Source organism: Cherax quadricarinatus, chromosome 35 (genome assembly GCF_038502225.1).
Source record: "Cherax quadricarinatus isolate ZL_2023a chromosome 35, ASM3850222v1, whole genome shotgun sequence".
Taxonomy (NCBI): domain Eukaryota; kingdom Metazoa; phylum Arthropoda; class Malacostraca; order Decapoda; family Parastacidae; genus Cherax; species Cherax quadricarinatus.
The window spans coordinates 20,131,996-20,154,571 of record NC_091326.1 but is presented as its reverse complement, the minus strand read 5'-3'; the positions used below and the strand labels follow the sequence as shown (position 1 = coordinate 20,154,571).

Sequence of the window (22,576 nt, the reverse complement as noted above, 5' to 3'; positions counted from 1 at the left end):
ACACTCTTTAATCCAGCGGAGAAGCCATCCTCCAACATCCATTCTGGCAAGTTCACTAATGATTACATGTCGGTTGGCTACATCAAAAGCGGATTTAAAGTCAAGGAACGTAGTGTATGAGCTGTCAGTGTGCAGAGTGAGAAAGGTGGTAATGCAATGATGCACACTCCTTCCATGCATGAAGCCATGCAACCGGGGTGACAAGAATTCCTTAATTCTGTGCATAAGACGATTAAGAATCATCCTTTCGAATGTTTTACACAAGCAGCTAGTAAGGGATATTGGGCGAAATGAGTTTTGTTGATTGGGCTTTGGAATGGGAATAATGAGTGTTGATAGCAGACGTGATCGTGCTCTGTTGATGTACTCCCAGAGTGACTCGCTCAACCATATTGTCTGAGTTCAGGCATGGGTCAGTATTCAGACATGAAGTATCTGGTAGGCCTATTGCCTCATCATGGGGGGTGATGGGTGAGGCGGGAGCCCTGCGGCTGGCGATGTGGGCAGCTTTCGCTCTGCAGTCAGCATGAGCAGCTGTGACTCCTGGAGTCTTACAATTGATACATTCTAATGCAACGGTCTGGTGTTTCTTGATCATATCATAGCACTGGTGAGAAGGATGGGCCTTGGCACACACTGCACACCAGTGTGACTTACTAAAGCATTTAAAAGCATTGTGACCCCAGCGCTTTAGAAGATCCTACTCAACCGACACCTCCCTTATTAATCTGATGGATTACCTGAGAACTGAAATGTCAAAGGGGAACCTCATAGGTATGGTAACCTTAGACCTGCAAAAGGCCTTCGATACTGTCAACCACAATATATTATGTAATAAACTTCAAGCTATCGGTATAGGTTCTGTAGACTGGTTTAAGTCCTACCTTAGCAACAGGAGACAAATAGTCAAAATCAACAAAACAGAATCAGAACCCCTGCCGATAACATGTGGAGTTCCCCAAGGTAGTATTCTAGGTCCCTTATTATTCTTATGTTATGTCAATGATATGCCTATCAGTGTCAAGTGCAAACTCCTACTGTATGCAGATGACAGTGCTCTGTTAGTGTCAGGTAAAGACCCACAAGATATTGCTAATGTTTTAACACTGGAACTGGAGTCCTGCAGCAAATGGTTAGTAGACAACAAACTATCATTACACCTAGGGAAAACTGAAGCCATTCTCTTTGGCACGAAACATAAACTGAGAAGGGTAAATAATTTTAATGTTCAATGTAATGGGGAGCCCATCACTTTGGTTTCATCAGTAAAATATTTGGGAATCCCCTTTGACCCATGCATGTCAGGAGAATTGATAGGGAACAGTGTAGTAAAGAAAGCGAATGCCAGACTGAAGTTCCTCTATAGACAAGCACAGTGTCTACCTACTGAGGCTCGCAGGACCCTATGTCTAGCCCTTATACAGTGCCATATGGATTACGCTTGCTCTTCTTGGTACTCTGCCTTGACAAAAAAAACTGAAAGATAGACTGCAAATCACCCAGAACAAAATCGTAAGATTCATCCTGGGGCTGGGACCAAGAGAACATGTAGGCCAGGATGAATTACAGCAGTTGGATATGCTGAATGTTGAAGACAGAGTAAAACAACTGAAGCTAAATCATGTTTATAAAATTGCTCACAAACAATGTCCAGAATATCTTGCTGTCAATTTTGTCAAGGTTGGGAACCAACCATATTTTATCTTGTCAATTTAAATCTAGTTATACTCTAATTCTTGTAAACAACTTATATAACACCTTAGTGCAATTACAATTGAGAGTCTTGTGCCTTTTTTATATTATTAGATTAAACTCAGTTGTACTATAGTCAATACCAAATTCATTATATTAGACCATATTGCAATTACTAGTGAGAGACTGGTGCTATTTTTAATTTGTATTGTTATATTATTAGATTAAATCTAGTTGTACTATAGCTCATTCTAGCTCAAAACATAGACTCCACAAAAGTCATTATATTAGACCTTAGTGCAATTATTTGATTACCACTTTATTGTTCACCACAACTTATATTAGTCCCTTTTATATTATAATTTTATATTATAATTCTAACTTTAAAGAATTACCTTTAAAGTACTACCTACTATCATATTCCCAAGCTCCATTATTTGATCATCACTTTATTTGTTCACCACAAATTATTTTAGTCCCTTTTATATTGTCTCCTTTATTTTAGCTTTAAAAAACTACCTTAGCTCATCATTTTTACATTTGTTAAATAATTCAGGTGCTATTTTTTTTTAGCTTTAGAATATTTACTTTATTTTTTACTTAATTCTAACTATAGATTCACTACAAATCTTATGATTACAAGCATTGATCCTGATACCAACCTCTTATTTAATGACTTAAATGATTCAAACAGTTACTGTAATTACTACACAGCAGAACAATCAAAGGCACTTCTCAGAGCTAACAACAACATAACTATCTTTAACTACAATATCAGATCTTTAAGCAAGCATTATGATGACCTCCTAGCATTACTAAATTCCTTGCATGCCAATATGTCCATCATTACACTAACTGAAACCTGGTTAAAGCCTGATACTACAGATGTCTATGCCATTCCTGGTTACACAGCCATACACAACTGTAGGCCAGACCAACAAGGGGGTGGCACAGCTATATACTACTCAGACCAACTAGAATGTATCACTAATACTTGCACAAGGGATGAACATGGGGAATATATAATAGCTAAATTCAAATCCAAATACCTACAAAAACCTCTCACAGTGATAAACATCTACAGAGTTCCACAATCAAACATTAGCCAATTTAGTCAAAACCTAGGAAGTATGATAACTGATGCACGCATGAACAAAGATCACTTACTACTCTCAGGTGACTTCAATATAAATCTCCTGCAAGACCAGGACCCACACGTTACTGAATTCACAAACACAATGAGTAGCTGCATGTTGCTACCAACAGTAACAAAACCTACAAGAGTTACAGAGACTAGTGTTTCCCTACTTGACCACATCTGGACCAACACCATATCCCCTTTAAAATCAGGCATAATTACAGATAATACCACAGACCACTACCCTACTTTCCTCATAACAACTCTTGGTAAAATACCCCAAGACACTACTAAAGTCACCTTCAGACTTCACAATGAGGCAGCCATTAATAACTTCACAACAGCAGTAACAAACATTGACTGGCACACTGAGCTAGAAATCTATACAGATATTGACGAATGTTTTAATAATTTTCTAAAAAAGACCCAATACCTTTATAACAAGCACTGCCCTAAAAAAACTAAACAGATGACAGCTAAGAGACTGAACAGTCCCTGGCTAACACCCAGCATTCTCAAATCCATAAATACAAAACAACCAATATGAAAAACAGTACAGAATGGGTCACATAACCAGAGACCAAACAAAACGTTACTCGTCAATCCTAACCAGCCTGATAAGAAGGGCAAAAAAAATGTATTATGAGAACAGATTATCCAACTTACGAGGTGATATAAAAAAGACCTGGAAGACCCTATCAGAAATTCTGGGAACAAAAAAGATATCACGACATAGCGAAATAAAATTAGCAAAATCAGATGAACCTTAACTCCCACCAACAGAAACAGCAAACAGACTCAATGATTTCTTCTCCACTATAGGTCAAAACCTTGCCAATAAAATCCCAAGCTCAGATACCCCACCAAATGACTACCTCACTGGCAACTACCCGAACACACTGTTCCTAGCTCCGACTAACCCATACGAAGTCTCCCTTATTATCAACGCTCTGAAAAACAAGGCAGGAGATTTAAATACCTTACCACCCTTTATATACAAAAAAGCGTCACAAGTACTATCACCAATCATTGCAACACTCTTTAACAAATCCATTGAATCCTCCACCTTCCCTACAGTTCTCAAAATAGCAAGGGTCACCCCGATCCATAAAGGAGGAGACCAAACAGAGTTGAATAACTATAGGCCAATATCCAATTTACACCCTCTCTCAAAAATCTTCGAAAAATTAATTCATAAACGAATCTACTCCTACCTCATCTCCCAAAACATTCTCAACCCCTGCCAATTTGGATTCAGGCCTAATAAAAATACTAATGATGCTATTATACACATGCTAGAACATATATACACTGCAATAGAGAAAAAAGAAGTCCCACTGGGGATCTTCATTGACTTACGTAAAGCTTTTGATACAGTTGACCATGACTTGCTCCACGTAAAATTGTCACACTATGGTATAAGAGGGCACTCCCTCAACTACCTCAAGTCTTACCTCAGCAACAGAAGCCAATATGTGTACGCAAATGGGGCAAGCTCTTCCGCACAACCAATTACAGTTGGTGTCCCACAGGGAAGTGTCCTTGGCCCTCTTCTCTTTCTCCTATACATAAATGACCTACCAAATGCTTCGCAATTACTCAAACCCACACTTTTTGCAGATGACACTACATACGTCTTCTCTCACCCGAGCCCAGTCACGCTAGCCAATACTGTAAACACCGAATTACAGAAAATATCTACCTGGATGAGGACTAACAAACTTACACTAAACATTGACAAAACCTACTTCATTCAGTTTGGTAACAGAGCTACAGATGTACCTCTTAACATAACAATAAACGGATCACCTATCACAAAGCTAACAGAGGGAAAATTCCAAGGAATCCACCTCGATAATAGACTCAAATTTCATACACATATACAACAAATTTCTAAGAAAATCTCCAAGACTGTAGGCATACTATCGAAGATACGGTACTATGTTCCACAGTCAGCCCTCCTGGCCCTTTATCACTCTCTTATTTACCCCTATCTCACCTATGGAATTTGTGCATGGGGCTCAACAACAATTAACCATCTCAGACCACTAATTACCCAACAAAAGGCTGCAGTTAGAATGATAACAAATTCTCACTACAGGCAACACACTCCACCAATATTCAAAACACTCAACCTACTCACCATACAAAACATCCATACTTATTACTGCACCTATTACATACATAGAACACTTAACTCTGATATTAACCCTCCCCTCAAACATCTCCTTGCCAACCTCAACAGAACACATGACCATAACACAAGGCACAGATCACTCTTTGATGTTCCTCGTGTCCATCTCACGCTATGCAAAAACTCAATGCACATAAAAGGCCCTAAAATCTGGAATTCATTACCTGTAAATATAAAAGAGACACTACCTGTTTATAAATTCAAGTCTCTTCTCAAAAATCACTTACTCACTCAAAACCAAATAAATACTGAATAACTGAACCTTATAAATTGTATATCCTATATGTTACTCACAATTATATCACACAAATGTTAAACCTAGGACCCAATCTAACTTTATTATTTTTTTAAATACACTACCTAACAGAATACTCCATTCGACTGAATGTACAGCAGTGCAAGCAACCATATGACCTGTCTTTGTAATACTCATTTGTGCTTTATAGTTATCTGTTTACAATAATGTTTTATCACTGATTTTATCATTGCTTAGTTAATCTTAAGTTAATTTTAAGCCAGCCCGTAATGCTATGCATATAAGTGGCTTTGGCATGCTGCTCTTACCTGTATTTTTTGTACCTCTGTTTGTATGCTTAAATTACTAAATAAATAAATAAATAAATAAATAAAAGCAATCATAGTACTAGGGGGAGAGAGCATAACTTTGTAGTACCCACAGTCATTGGACAGGCTTCAAACACCTTTTATTGTACAGCAATAAAGGAATGGAACAGACTGCCCGCACATGTCAAAGCCAGTCATAGTATGAACCAGTTCAAGAAGAGTGCCAAAAGGTGTCTGATGAATGTAGCTACAGAAAGGGAGGGGAATGATTTTCTATTTTTTAGCTAACATACGTGTAAATTTTACCTTATTCCTAGTAATGACCCTCGTATTGTAGATAGTCTTAATGACCCTCGTGTAGTAGATAGTCTTTTTAGTATGATAATAAGATGTTATCTTCATTGTAGAATAATAAGAAAATATTATAACCTTCATATTATAATAATAAGGTAAAAGGACCCCAATGGAAATAAGTCACTCTGTCTGACTTTTTTGGGTTATCCTAGGTTCTCTACACATATGCTGCTATGTATGATAATTCTATGCAACTGTATTTGTGTATACCTGAATAAACTTACTACTTACTTAGCGCTGACACTTGTAGCATCTACGGTGAGGTGGTTTGTACAAAGCTATTTTGTAACTCCTGTTAAGCGATGCACGAGAGCCTGAGTAGATCTATAACCCACTATGATGACATGAACGTAGATAAGTATGTTTATGGAGCAACATGCAGTGTGAACAGACTGACTGATGTGATGAATGGTTTGAAAAACCGACAAGTTGAAGATTGAGACACTTATGCAGCATATGGAAATCTTTATTCAGGAAACGTTTCGCCACACAGTGGCTTCATCAGTCCAATACAAAGAGGAAGGCGTAAGGAGAGGAGGAGAATGAGGTAATCAGTCCCTCAACCTGGAGTCGATGTGTTCAGTCCATCAATCTTGTAGAATGTACAGCATTTTTCAAATGTACATTTTTCAAACCATTCATCACAACTGTCGGACACTGCAGCATCATGGGATCTTGTTACAAAGAATTCTTCAACAATTGTTCAACCTTTGGACGAAGACCTACTTCGACTAGTGGATGGTACCACTATGACCCCGCCTCCATCTGCTTCACGTCACCTCACTACAGTATATAAGCCACGTCTACGGCCCTATGCTGTACATTCTACAAGATTGATGGACTGAACACATCGACTCCAGGTTGAGGGACTGATTACCTCATTCTCCTCCTCTCCTTACGCCTTCCTCTTTGTATTGGACTGATGAAGCCACTGTGTGGCGAAACGTTTCCTGAATAAAGATTTCCATATGCTGCATAAGTGTCTCAATCTTCAACTTGTCGGTTTTTCAAACCATTCATCACAACTGTCGGACACTGCAGCATCATGGGATCTTGTTACAAAGAATTCTTCAACAATTGTTCAACCTTTGGACGAAGACCTACTTCGACTAGTGGATGGTACCACTATGGCCCCGCCTCCATCTGCTTCACGTCACCTCACTACAGTATATAAGCCACGTCTACGGCCCTATGCTGTACATTCTACAAGATTGATGGACTGAACACATCGACTCCAGGTTGAGGGACTGATTACCTCATTCTCCTCCTCTCCTTACGCCTTCCTCTTTGTATTGGACTGATGAAGCCACTGTGTGGCGAAACGTTTCCTGAATAAAGATTTCCATATGCTGCATAAGTGTCTCAATCTTCAACTTGTCGGTTTTTCAAACCATTCATCACAACTGTCGGACACTGCAGCATCATGGGATCTTGTTACAAAGAATTCTTCAACAATTGTTCAACCTTTGGACGAAGACCTACTTCGACTAGTGGATGGTACCACTATGACCCCGCCTCCATCTGCTTCACGTCACCTCACTACAGTATATAAGCCACGTCTACGGCCCTATGCTGTACATTCTACAAGATTGATGGACTGAACACATCGACTCCAGGTTGAGGGACTGATTACCTCATTCTCCTCCTCTCCTTACGCCTTCCTCTTTGTATTGGACTGATGAAGCCACTGTGTGGCGAAACGTTTCCTGAATAAAGATTTCCATATGCTGCATAAGTGTCTCAATCTTCAGACTGACTGATGTTGTAGTGGCCAGACTTAGGCTTGGTTACAAGTACTTCTGGCAGTTTGGGAGACACACAGATGATGATCAAACTAGTTAGTTTAATATGTTTATTATGCACCCCATACCCATCCTGTGGGCGGTAGTCAAAAGATTACAGAGGTACATAATTGGTCCAGGGACTGGACTCCAAAGTTTTGATAGCTGAGCAAGTTACAGAGGTAATGAACTCACAATTTACAAAGGTAATGAACTCACAATTTACAAAGGTAATGAACTCACAATTTACAAAGGTAATGAACTCCAGGTAAGTCTGGTCACAATCATGACAAGTTACAAAGGTATTTACAGATTACAGAGGTACGTAATGGGTCCAGGGACTGGGCCCCCAAAGTTTTGATAGCTGAACTAGGTACAAAGGCAATGAGCTCACAAGTTACAAAGGTAATGAATTCTGTAGAATGGTTACTTACGTTTATACTTTGGCTACAATCATGAACAAATTATAGAGTAATGAGCAATTCACACTTCCACACCCGGTCACAACTGTAATGAGTTATTGGTGCAAATATTGATTGTTGAGTCACACACACCACACACACACACACACACACACACACACACACACACACACACACACACACACACACACACACACACACACACACACACACACACACACACACACACTTTAGTTTAATATCTTTATGCACCCCATACCCATCCTGTGGGCGGTAGTCAAAAGATTACAAAGGTACATAATGGGTCCAGTGACTGGACCCCAAAGTTATGATAGCTGAACTAGTTACAAAGGTAATGAACTCCAGGTAGATCTGGTCAAACTAAATGTAAATTATGTGATCAAGCATATGGTCACTGTCTTGAACACTATGTGCTTAATTGTCCACTTACTGAGGAACACAGAGACAGACAGTATAATAACCTATGTGACATGTCAAGATATCTTATTAATGAAAATAAGATACCAGATATACTAAGCAAATTTCCTAAATTTGCTTGTAACAGATAAGTGAACTATAGGTATGTAAATATAAATCCATAGGTATTCATGTTAACCCTTTAGGCCCTAGTTCCTGGGCTTTTTGTGTATCCATATGCTCTTGTGCTACCGTCCACAGGACGGATGTGGGGTGCACAATAAACTAGCCACTTCGGTGGCAAAATTTAATCCTTGATGGCATGGCATATGATGATGATTATTATTATTATTATTATTATTATTATTATTATTATTATTATTATTATTATTATTATTATTATTATTATTATTATTATTATTATTATTATTATTATTATTATTATTATTATTATTAATCACAAAATACACAGCATTAATTGCTAAATCCTAATCTGTATCCGGATACTTGCATAAAGTCCAATAAGAACCCCAACCCTTAAGCCAATCGAGTTCAAGTCGGCATCAGTTAAGGATGCAATATTTATAACTAATATTTTTAAAAACCTACTGTAGAATAAATTAAATTTTTTAAGACTTATTTTTTGGAATAAACTAAACTAATTGTTTCTGGCTATTATTTTTACAGTAATTGTGATTAAACATCGTATTGATTTGAGGCTGACTTGGATTTGTTAATATCAAGCCGTCTGCAGCTGATTGTGTTTCCAGTCGACAGATATTTAAGCATAAATGGCAAGTAATGTGACGAGAGGCAGATTTTTAATTGGCAAATGCATCGCGCACAACATAGAAAATGCTGCCCAAGTTCGGGTACAGCGGATGAAGTTTGACAGCAATTTAAATATGGTGAGGGTTACTACTGAACTCTGGTTCTGACAAATATTTTTCACAAAGACAGTGCTCTTCAGTTTTGTTATTTTACTTGATTTACATTAATAGTCAGTATGATAGCACAGAAATAAGATATATGTAGGTGATAGTATACGACTGCTACTCAGCAGATTTCCACAAGTGATTATCATATGAATTTTACATTGTTTTACAGTCTATGTATTATTTTGCTGTGCAAGTGGTAGAAAACTTAAGTGAAACCCACCAAATCCAACCTAAAGTAGTTTAATGTAACTCAACTTTACTATGCCATTGGTAGATAGGCATCTTTATTTACAAGAACTATACGTATATGTGTATGTACCTACATACGTATGTTCATATGTACGTATGTTCATATGTACGTATGTTCATATGTACGTATGTTCATATGTACGTATGTTCATATGTACGTATGTTCATATGTACGTATGTTCATATGTACGTATGTTCATATGTACGTATGTTCATATGTACGTATGTTCATATGTACGTATGTTCATATGTACGTATGTTCATATGTACGTATGTACCTGTGTATGTACGTACCTGTATATGTATGTACCTACGTACGTATGTACCAGCATACGTATGTACCTGCTTACATATGTACTTGTATATGTATGTTCCTGCGTACGTACCTATGTACCTGCGTACGTTTGTACCTGCATGCGTATGTACCAGCATACATATGTTCCTGCGTGCATATGTGCCTGTGTACATATGTTCCTACATATGTATGTATATGCTTAACAATTCACAAACGGGCAAAATTATTTACAAACATTATCACTCAGTCCACAGCAGGATTCAGACCTGCACACACTGTATTAAAGTACACAGTACTTAAGCCACTCTGCCAGATCCCAGATAACTATGGGCACCTAGCTGAAGGTCTGAATCCTTCTTGTGGACTGAGATAATGTAGGATAAGTGAATAAGTGTGCTTTGGATTGTTAATTAAATCTATCTTTAAAGAACAAAAATGAAGGGAGAAATATTCTTTCTAGTCTATTGGAAGTTTCATGAATTGTATTTTGTCTTAAACATGTTTTGTAAGTATTGTATTATTTTTTGGTAATATGTAAAATTTTATATAGAGCTTATTTTGCTTCTGTTAATAAATATATCACAGTACTGTACAGTAAGTGTTTTCAAATTGGCTATTTTTCTTCTTTTCTCCGAAAAAAATCTAAAATGGGTGGCCATGAACCAAACGTTCTTCAATTGTCTACGTTTCCTGTGTGTCAGGATTATATTATGTTATAGCTGTATGATGCAAATTAATGTATTTACTAAAAATTCTTGTATTTTATTTTCAGTATTTTTCAGAACATAAACACTACTATGCTCATGACCCTGAGCAACAGTGCAAAGATGGGGATATTGTGCTGATCAAGTAAGATATCTCTGAGTTTTGCTTTACCTTTGTTTATTTGTAATTCATTGTACCTGTGATATACCTTTGAAGAGTTTCAAGAGTTAATCTACTTTCTGAGCCTGACCATGGGCCAGGCTCATCTGGTGCTTGCCTGGTCAACCAGGCTGTTGCTGCTGGAGGCCTGCTGCCCCACATATCCATCATAGCCTGGTTGATCTGGCATCTGGTGAAGATACTTGTCCACTTTCCACTTGAAGGCTTCTACACTTGTCCCAGCCGTGTTTCTGATATCTTCTGCTAAGATGCTGAATAGTGTATGCTGAATAGTCTGGGACCCTGGATGTTTATACAGTGTTCCCTTATTGTCCCCACTGCACCCCTTCTCCTCACTGGGTTTATTTTACACTTCCTCCCATATCTCTCATGCCAGTATGTTATGACAGTGTGCAGATTTGGGACCAGGCCCTTGAGTGCTTTTCAGGTGTATATATTATCATGGTTTAGAAAGACACGTAAGCAAACACTATGACATATTTATTAGAAAACGTTTCGGTCCTGGGACCTTGATCACTTCTAACATACGAGAGGAGTCCTCATTGGCTTCTTCTTGAGAGCTCTTCGCATCTCCAGCCCTTTTTTTCTAGAAGAAGAATGCACTTACATAACACAAGCCTTTACACGTCTTCAGTTCCCATCTTTCTTCATCCGAGATTGCAGACTTAAGGCACAAGCTATTCTCATCAAACTGCCCATGGAACAGCCCCCTAAGCAGTTCATAGTACTCCCATGTGGTGATGTTGCCACGAATACTCGCTGGGCACTTGCTATGAGTAACATCAACGTTTCCACCATAAACACATCTATCAAAGACCTCACTACGAAACGCAACCCCACACCTCTAACTTCTACAGCAGGCATCTACACTATCCCCTGTGGGTTCTGTCCCAAGAAATATGTAGGCGAGCCATGCAGAGATCTTGCAGTCCGCTTGAATGAGCATCGAAATGCCTCTAACAGAGACGATGTAAGGTACGCCTGTGTCCTCCACAGAGACTCCACGGGACATTTGATGAACTGGAATGAGGCACAACTCGTTCTCACCGAACCAGACCTCAGACGCCGACGGTGCCTAGAAGCCTCGCTAATCGCCGTCACCGACACTATAGAACGCAACACTGGAAACTACAAAATTTCAAAAACATTGGCATACATGATACTTAAGCACCACCAACCCAACAACACAGGAGTCACATGATTTCAACGTATACCCATCCTCATCATAGGCAGAGGTTGTTTTGATAAGGACCTGCCTCGCATGGGCCAGTAGGCCTTCTACAGTGTTCCTCCATTCTTATGTCCTTATGACATTCCTCAGGTCACGTGCGTCACACCTCACTCTCCGCCTATATATATAATGTCTTTCTACCTCTGTATGTTAGAAGTGATCAAGGTCCCAGGACCGAAACGTTTTCTAATAAATATGTTATAGTGTTTGCTTACGTGTCTTTCTAAACCAACTTGTTGGTATTTATTACCACGGTTTATACCATATATTATCATGTATCTCTCTCTCCTCTGCTCCAATGAATACTGGCAGGCGTTCCCAGTAGTATGAGCTGTAAACAATCTCTGTATTTGTTCCAGCTCTGATATTTCTCCTGCTTTGAATGGGGCCATCAGCACTGAGCAATATTCTAAGTGAGGGAGCACTAGCGATTTGAAGAGTGTTACCATCGGGAAATGAATAACGTATTCAAGAACTAGGAAGACGATAATTTTTAATATTTAGGAAATCAGTTAATTCCTAAGAATTACTTAGCACTTTTCCCTATAGCATGAGTATCAAAATACAGTGGACCCCCAGTTAATGACAGTACACATGTAATCCATTCCAGAGAGCTTGTCTTTAACTGATTCTGTCGTTATCCGAATTAATTTTCCCCATAAGAAATAGTGGACCCTCAGCTAACAATAACATCAGCTAACGTTAAATCCAACTAACGATACATTTTAACGCAAAAATTTTGCCTCAGCTAACGCTAAAAAACTCGCCCAACGCGATTCGTTCGAGATGCGTCCACGTGTGGCCTGAGCATGCCTCAGTTGTCCCGTGGGTGCCAGTGTTTACAAGCCAGCCAGTGCGGTTGCATCCATGCATACAATCAGAACATTTCGTATTATCACAGTGTTTTTAGTGATTGTACCTGCAAAATAAGTCACCATGGGCCCCAAGAAAGCTTCTAGTGCCAACCGTGCAGTAAAAAAAGGTGAAAATTACTATGGAAATGAAGTGGATAAACGAAAAACAGATAGCAGGAGATACCATCTCTCAAGCGATCATATGTAAAAAGGGTGGGAAATACGTACTATCGTAACACAGTCAGCTGCTGCTGCACCACAGTCAGCTGCTGCTGCACCATGGTCAGTTGCTGCTGCACCACAGTCAGCTGCTGCTGCACCACAGTCAGCTGCTGCTGCACCACAGTCAGCTGCTGCTGCACCACAGTCAGCTGCTGCTGCACCAGGGTCAGTTGCTGCTGCACCACAGTCAGCTGTTGCTGCACCAGTCAGCTGTTGCTGAACCACAGTCAGCTGCTGTTGCACCACGGTCAGCTGCTGCTGCTGCTCCACAGTCAGCTGCTGCTACACCATCTGTTGCTGAACCACGGTCAGCTGCTGCTGCACCAAAGTCAGCTGTTGCTGCACCATGGTCAGCTGTTGCTGCACCATGGTCAGCTGATGCTGCACTATGGTCAGCTGTTGCTGCACCACAGTCAGCTGTTGCTGCACCAGTCTGCTGTTGCACCACAGTCAACTGCTGCTGCACCATGGTCAGCTGCTGCTGCACCACAGTCAGCTGCTGCTACACCACTGTTAGCTGTTGCTGCACCATGGTCAGCTGTTGCTGCACCAGTCAGCTGTTGCTGAACCACAGTCAGCTGTTGCTGAACCACAGTCAGCTGCTGTTGCACCACAGTCAGCTGCTGCTGAGCCACATTCAGCTGCTGTTGCACCATGGTCAGCTGCTGCTGCACCACAGCTGCTGCTGCACCACAGCTGCTGCTGCACCACAGTCAGCTGCTGCTACACCACCATCAGCTGTTGCTGCACCACAGTCAGCTGTTGCTGCACCAGTCAGCTGTTGCTGAACCACAGTGAGCTGCTGTTGCACCACAGTCAGCTGCTTCTGCACCACAGTCAGCTGCTGCTACACCACCATCATCTGTTGCTGCACCACGGTCAGCTGCTGCTGCACCAAAGTCAGCTGTTGCTGCACCACGGTCAGCTGTTGCTGCACCACGGTCAGCTGTTGCTGCACCATGGCCAGCTGGTCCTAGTGGCATTAAAGGAAGAAGGGAAGTAACCCCGGAAAAGGACGTGCTACCTAAAATCCTAATGGAAGGGGATTCCCCTTCTAAACATTAACAACTTCCATACTCTCCCCTCCTCCCATCCCATCAATCATCATCAGATCTTCAATAAAGGTAAGTGTCAGTTTGTGTGTATTAAAATTAATATTTCATGTGGTAATTTTTTTTTTTTTTCTTACTTTGTGGTGTCTTGCACGGATTAATTTGATTTCCATTATTTCTTATGGGGAAAATTAATTCAGCTAACGATAATTTCAGCTAACGATGAGCTTTCAGGAATGGATTAATATTGTTAGCCGAGGGTCCACTGTAATGGAAATCCAATTAATCCGTTCCAGACACCCAAAAGTACGTATTAAACAAAATAATTTTTTTTACATGAAATATACGTTTCCCTACACAGAAAACAACGAGACATGCAGAATAAACAATACTAAAATGACACTTATCTTTATTGAAGACTTATTGATGAGTGATGAGATGGGAGGAGGGAAGAGGATTTAGGTGTATCATTGTTTGGAAGGGGAATCCCCTTCCATAAGGACTTTAGGTACCAAGTCCTTTTCCGGGGTTACCTCCCTTCTTTGTTTTTTAATGTCACAAGGACCAGTTGAGAATCACTGGACCCCTGTCACACCAAAAATCTGTCCAGAGAACTCCGTTTCTGGCGTGTCTTTAAGATTTCCCTAAAATGGGACACAATATTGTCATTGTAGATGTTGCCAGCATGGCTTGCAACAGCTGTGTCAGGGTGATGTTCATCACCATGACACAGAAGGCAACTTCCTCCATCTCTCTTCCCCCTCCCCTGAAGGAAATTCCTGAGCTGTGGTCTGTTGCTGTTGCACCTCAAGCTCTTGCAGCTCTGTAGTGGTTAGCTCTTCATCGTCATCCTCCACCAACTCTTCCACATCCTCACCACTAACCTCCAACCCCATGGACTTCCCCAGTGCCACAGTAGATTTCACAACTGGCATAGGCTCCTCAGGGTTAGCCCCAAACCCTTCAAAATCTTGTACACTTTCTGGCCACGATTTTCTCCAAGCAGAGTTCAAAGTCCTGCAAGTCACTCCCTCCCAAGCCTTACCTATAAGGTTTATGCAACTGAGAATACTGAGGTGATCTTTCCAGAACTCTCTTAGGGTCAGTTCAGTGTCTGAGGTCACTTCAAAGCACTTTTGAAACACTGCTTTGGTGTACAGTTTTGTGAAATTTGAAATGACCTGCTGGTCCATGGGCTGGAGGAGAGGAGTGGTGTTAGGAGGCAAAAACTTGACTTTTATGAAACTAAACTCCCCCACAATTCACTCTTTCAAGTCTGGAGGATGAGCAGGAACATTGTCCATTAACAGGAGGCACTGGAGTGGCAATTTATTTTCCAGGTATTTTTTCTCACTGGGGCCAAACACGTCATAGAACCAATCGAGGAAAATGTCCCTAGTGACCCATGCCTTACTGTTTGCCCTCCACATCACACACAATTTAGGCTTGACGACACTGTTTTTCTTGAACACTCTGGGATATTTTTGTGGTAAATCAGTGATGGGCAATTATTTTGATTGGCAGGCCACATTATTAGTTTAGATAATCATGGGCACACACTTTGTTGATGCAAAATTGTAATTTTTAATAAAAGCTCAAAATTGTATCTTTCATGTGCACATTGAATATGTCAGTGAGAATGTGAGATGTTCCTTCAGTGGCAGAAATGGCAGCTTTGTGCATTAATCAAAGTGTTGAAGTCTGGTGTTATCTCCATTGTAGTAATGTTGAGTACTGCTCCTAGGTGGTCATTGATAATTGTAGATTAAAATTTTGATTTACTCAGTTTCACCACAGAAAATGGTTGCTCACCTGTGTATTTTGACCCAGATATTTCAAACATTCTTTGAGCATGAATCTTTAATATTGGAAATATTCACAAATGATAAGCGTCAATGACTTTAATGTTCCAAAAGCAGTGGATCACATTGCAGGTCAATAAGCTAAAGTTAAAGGTTCAACTGTGGCTTTATCAACATAATATCAGTTAAAGTGAATAATGACTATGGACATCACACATTCGGTTATTTTGAAGTCTTGAAATAGCTAAGTATATACTGTGTATAAGTCAAGTACGCTCAGTAATAAAAAAGATTTTCATAGTTTTTTGTTACAAAAAGATGAAAAGTAAGCTAATTGCTTGATTTTTCCCCTGACAAGATAAAAGAATCAATTTTATCATAAATGCAATATTTTAATACCATATAACTTAGTGATGGAGTGAGAGATGGTGAAAGTGTTTCTTCTTTTTCAAGTCGACCTGCCTCAGTGGGAAATGGCCAGTGTTAAAAAAAAAAAAAATACAAAGGATCCTTTTCCTTATAGTCTTGAAATGAGTTCTTTCTTGTGGTCCATGATAACAAATTCAAAATCAGAGAATCAGTTCACATCATTCATCTATGGAAAATCAAGCTAAAATACATACCTAAGTAAATGCATCAAGGGTTGTTAGGTCTTGCTGCTATGGCTGTTCAACACCCATTCCTAATTACCACATAATTTATAATGAGTTCTTTCTTAAACTGGAGACACTCAAAATTTTCTGAAATTGCTAAGCACAGTGGTGGACCATAATTTGTATTTTGTTCACCCCTGTGGAAAACTGTTGATTAGTATTAAACATTGATTTTTTTCAGGGAACTTCCCGAGAAAATGACAAAAGCAATAACACATTCCTTAGTGAAAATGATATACAAGTATGGTGATGTGGTAGACCCCATCTCTGGCAAGAAAGTTGTGTTGAACAAATTCAGGTGAGCTTCTATATTCCCAGTAAAAAATTATTAGTGTTTTAGTTTAAATCCATAACTGTGAAATGCTATTATCATTATATTAGTACATGTTAAGGGAAACAGATGATACTTTGCAGATTATTGCATGGTACCAGGGTGAATGGTGAGGTGAAGGTGCACACCCTGATCATCAGGGTGAATGGTAAGGTGAAGGCACACACCCTGATCATCAGGGTGAATGGTAAGGTGAAGGCACACACCCTGATCATCAGGGTGAATGGTAAGGTGAAGGTACACACCCTGATCATCAGGGCAACTGGTTAGGTGCAGATACACACCCTGATCATCAGGGTAAGTGGTGAGGTGAAGGCACACACCCTGATCATCAGAGCGACTGGTTAGGTGCAGACGAACACCTTGATCATCAGGGTAAGTGGTGAGGTGAAGGCACACACCCTGATCATCAGAGCGACTGGTTAGGTGCAGACAAACGCCTTGATCATCAGGGTAAGTGGTGAGGTGAAGGCACACACCCTGATCATCAGGGTGACTGTTTAGGTGCAGATACACACCTTGATCATCAGGGTAAGTGGTGAGGTGAAGGCACACACCCTGATCATCAGAGCGAGTGGTGAGGTGCAGGAACACACCCTGATCATCAAGTTGAGTGGTGACATCAAGACACATACCATGATAATCAGGGTGACTGATTTGACACCAGTGGAGTTGGATAAGGTTTTATTTGAATGGTATGGATAATAGATGAAGAAAGTTTTTCATTTAAAAATGAATTTTATTAACCCTGTAACTTCTCGCTTAATTGGCGGTATAATCTTAATCTTGGAAATAAAACTGAAAATCATAATATCAGGCTATTTTTTAGACAGTATTTAGTATAAGAGCTTTTTTTTTTTTTTTGATTAGGGTACTTTGTTAGATTGAAGTCCATTAGTCATAAAATTTGAACTTACATTGAGGGGTCAGATCCTAGGCATTTAAAATAATTATAGTGTGATTGTAGTAAAACCAACTTGTTACTTTTCTAAGGAATGCTAATTTAGATTTTTTTTATTGTTTATCCTTTTTTTTTCTCCAGGGATCAAGTAAGCAAACGTAATGAAATGTTCGGAGTGGCTGAAGATGGCTCGGGAGGCTTTAATTATGCTGAGGCGCCAGACAGAGGCTGGCAGGAAGGAAAAAAAGATCTCACACATAAGGTACACCATTATCAAATAGCTATTTCAGGCTCTTGTATTCACTTTCTATAGTGTTGTATCCATGAAAAATTTATGGACTAAAATGTTTCATTTTAACACTTTCTGGATACCTCAGCACAACCAGCAGATCATCTACCCATCTGAGATCTATTGAGCAACTCGTTTATTGGTTTGAGAGAAGAGCCACCATTCACTGCTGTAATTTTTTTTCTCCTGTTCACCCTTTAGTTAACCACTTGTTCCATGCTACCCCTTTTTAGTAATATTTTTACATTGATTTTGGACTTAAAACATCATTGTGTTCTCAGGGTAATAATTTTATACCTTGTAGTTTATGCTAGTGATTCTGATAACCAAGATTCATATATAAAAGCTAGGAAAGGAGCCAATAGCAGTACACATGCCACTGATGCCACATGAAGCATGAATTAAATTCACTAATAATTACATGGGTAGAACAATTGTGTATGATTTGAAGTCACAAAAATACAATTGCAAGCAATTTCCAGACTATATACAAGTTTTGGGTCAACAGAAGAATTTATTTTGACCTGCAAGCAAAGGTGTTGACAGTATTTTATATACACTGGAACCTCTGCTTAAGAATGCCCCACCATGCAAAATTTTCAGGATATGAACCATCATTCCATCGATTTTTTGCTTCTGGATATGAATGAAATTTCAGGATGCAAACTTCCCCATCAAGGGAGGTTCTTTAACCCTTTCAGGGTCCGTGCCGTAGATCTATGGCTTTACGTTGAGGGTCCAAACCGTAGATCTATGCCAAAATTCTAGCAGCGTCAAATTTAGCACAAGAAGGATGGAAGGCCTACATCTGAGGGAATGGGTCTGGGTGTTCAGTGTGCACACTAGAAAAAATCTGGATGCCCGCATGGCATTGTGGGAATGCCGCCAAAGTAGCTTTGTTCATCGTGCCTGGCGGCAAGGAAGCTCTCACTCTCCGGGTGAATTCTGACTCTCTTCACAACTTACAGTTCTAAGACTGATGGAAGTGGAGCTGAAGAGGAATTCTATGGTTTTGAACCATATGGTACAATGGTATCATATGGTACATTGGTGCCATGTCATACAATGGTGTTATATGGTACAATGTGCCATATGGTACATTGTACCATGTGGTACATTATACCATATGGTACATTATACCATATGGTACATTATACCATATGGTACATTATACCATATGGTACATTGTACCATATAGTACAGGGTACAGGGACCCTAATGGAAATAAGTCTGTCTGACTTTTTGGGTTATCCTAGATTCTCCAAACATATGCTGCTAATTATGATATTCTATGTAACTTTATTTGTGTATACCTAAATAAACTTACTTACGATGCCACATGCGCTTGATTAAGTTTATTCAGGTGTACAGAAATACAATTACAGGTCTCCCTCAACATTCACGTTTTCAACTTTCACGGGCTTCACACATTCGCGAATTCCCAACTGCCAAATTCCCAGCCACCAAATTCCCAGCCGCCAAATCATATTTAAGTTTCCCGCCACCTGTGAGTCCCTACTACCCTCCCTCCGACCCCTGCAACTGGCAGCCAGCCCTCCCTCCACTCAGTGTGGTGAGTGTTTTGTTTGTTCATTATTTGCTATTAAACTACAGTATAAATAATGTAAACCCATTCATGACTGCAAATTGGAATGGCTATTTGGACAGGTATTAGACGGTGACATCATGTGTTTACTCTTGAACACAGCAAAGAATCAAACATTTCTGCTACAGCTAATAATAACAGTAGTAGTAATAGTAACAACAACAATAATAATAATAATAATAATAATAATAAATACGATATAATTGAAGAAGGAAATTGTACAAAAATACGAGGGAGTGGTTGACATATCGTCAGTGTGGCTTTGTTTATGCTGGAGTGAGCATTAGTCTCCCTGCTCTTACAAACATTTCACAATAATTCATTGTGTTTGGTGCTTGTAGATTGAGTGCGACTGGAGTGGTTGAGGCAGTGGTTGAGGCAGCTGTTGAGGCAGCGATTGAGGCAGCGATTGAGGCAGCGATTGAGGCAGCTGTTGAGGCAGCAATTGAGGCAGCAGTTGAGGCAGCAATTGAGGCAGCGATTGAGGCAGCGGTTGAGGCAGCGATTGAGGCAGTGGTTGAGGCAGCTGTTGAGGCAGCTGTTGAGGCAGCGGTTGAGGCAGCGGTTGAGGCAATGGTATTTAATAACATTCATGTTAATAATAATAATAATAATACATGTTATTAATAATAACATGTACTATTATTATTTATAACATATATGTTATTAAATACCACTGCCTCAACTGTTGCCTCTACCATTGCTTCTACCACTGCCTCAACCGCTGCCAAACCGCTGCCTCAACCGCTGCCAAACCGCTGCCTGAACCGCTGCCTCAACCACTGCCTCACCCACTGCCTCAACCGCTGAATTATTGTGAAATGTTTGGAAGAGCAGGGAGACTAATACGTACTCACTCCAGCATAAACAAAGCCACACTGACAATGTGTCAACCACTCCCTCGTGTTTTTGTACAATTTCCTTCTTCAATTATATTGTATTTATTATTATTATTATTATTACAGTGGTCCCTCGTTGTTTGTAATTAATCCGTTCCTGGAGCCATTACTATAAACAAAATTTATGATTTACGAATCAATTTTCCCCATAAGAAATAATGTAAATACAATTAATCTGTTCCTGACACCCAGAAGTATTAAAACAAACAATTTTTTAACATGAAATATGTAGTACATAAACAATACAATGGGAAATGATGAATGAAACATTAACACCATAACACTTACCTTTTTTGGAGATTCTTCTTAGTGTATGGGAGACTGGAGGAGGAGAGAGAGTGGATTGTTTATAGTTTGGAAGGGGAATCCCCTTCCATCAACACCTCAGGTACCATTTGCTTTTCTGGGGTTGCTTCTCTTCTCTGTTTCTTAATGCCACTAGGACCACCTTGAGAGTCACTGGAGTCCTGTCTCTCAAAATAACTGTGGAGAGAGCTCTGTTTCTGGTGTCTCTTTAACACTTCCCTAAAATGGCCCAAGACTTTGTCACTGTACATGTTGCCAACCTGGCTTGCAACAACCTTGTTAGGGTGATGTTTCTCCATAAAGCTTTCCATCTTACCCCACATAGTAAAAAAATCTTTAATTTCTGAAGAAGGCACCTTCTTCCATCTCTCTTCCTCCTCCTCTGCAGCAAGATTCTGAGCTGCGATGTGTTGCTCTTCCTGCTGAAGCTCTTGCAGCTCCTCAGTGGTGAGCTCTTCATTGTGGTCTTTCACCAATTCTTCCACATCCTCCAAACTCACATCCAACCCCATGGAACTCCCCAGTGCCACAACTGATTTTACAACAGACATAAGCTCATTAGGGTCAGTCCCAAATCCTTCAAAATCCCTCTTGTTGACAGTCTGGCCACAATTTTCTCCAGGCAGAGTTCAAAGTCCTGGTAGTCACTCCCTCCCAAGCCATACCTATAAGGGTTATGCAGTGGAGGATGCTGAAGTGTTCTCTCCAAATTTCCCTTAGGGTCAAGTGAGTGTCTGTGGTCACAGTCAAGCACCTGTGAAACATTGCTTTTGTGTAGAGTTTTTTAAAGTTTGCAATAACCTGCTGGTCCATGGGTTGGAGGAGAGGAGTGGTATTCAGGGGCAAGAACTTTACTGTGATGAACCCAAACTCCTTGAAAATTAAGTCATCCAAGTTTGGAGGATGAGCAGGTGCATTGTCCATTACTAGCACACACTTGAGATCCAATTTCTTTTCCAGGAGATACTCCTTCACACTAGGGCCAAACACTACATTGAACCACTCGACGAAAATTTCCCTCGTGACCCATGCCTTACTATTAGATTTCCAAAACACACACAATTTACTCTTCATAATATTGTTTTTCCTGAACACACTGGGATTTTCAGAATGGTTCACTAATAATGGCTTCACTTTGAAATCCCCACTAGCATTAGCGCAGAACATTAGCGTCAGCCTGTCTTTCATAGGCTTATGTCCTGGCATTGCCTTTTCCTCTTGTGTAATGAAGGTCCTCTTTGGCATTTTCTTCCAAAAGAGGCCTGTTTCGTCACAATTGAACACTTGTTCAGGTTTCAGTCCTTCAGCCTCTATGTACTCCTGGAATTCATGCACATATTTTTCAGCCGCCTTGTGGTCCGAACTGGCAGCCTCACCATGCCTTACCACACTGTGTATGCCAGTACGGTTCTTAAATCTCTCAAACCAGCCTTTGCTGGCCTTAAATTCACTCACTTCACCACTATTTGCAGGCAATTTCTTTACCAAATCTTCATGCAAC

The 22,576-nt window shown here is 40.0% G+C and overlaps 1 protein-coding gene across 3 annotated transcripts in view; it reads left to right on the top strand.

Annotated features, from left to right (window-relative positions):
• The first annotated feature begins 347 nt into the window (after positions 1 to 347).
• The window catches only part of mRpS17 (mitochondrial ribosomal protein S17), a 47,181-nt gene continuing 24,952 nt past the window's right edge, over positions 348 to 22,576 (top strand). Inside the window, exons 1-5 of one of the 3 annotated variants that reach the window (XM_070091426.1) lie at positions 348 to 412; positions 9,250 to 9,470; positions 10,817 to 10,893; positions 16,925 to 17,041; positions 18,117 to 18,237. In XM_070091426.1, the coding sequence (XP_069947527.1) occupies positions 9,354 to 9,470; positions 10,817 to 10,893; positions 16,925 to 17,041; positions 18,117 to 18,237 (432 nt within the window). In that variant the 5' untranslated portion in view covers positions 348 to 412; positions 9,250 to 9,353. The remainder of the gene's footprint in view (positions 413 to 9,249; positions 9,471 to 10,816; positions 10,894 to 16,924; positions 17,042 to 18,116; positions 18,238 to 22,576) is intronic. The other 2 variants (XM_070091424.1, XM_070091423.1) reach the window with 2 other exon arrangements.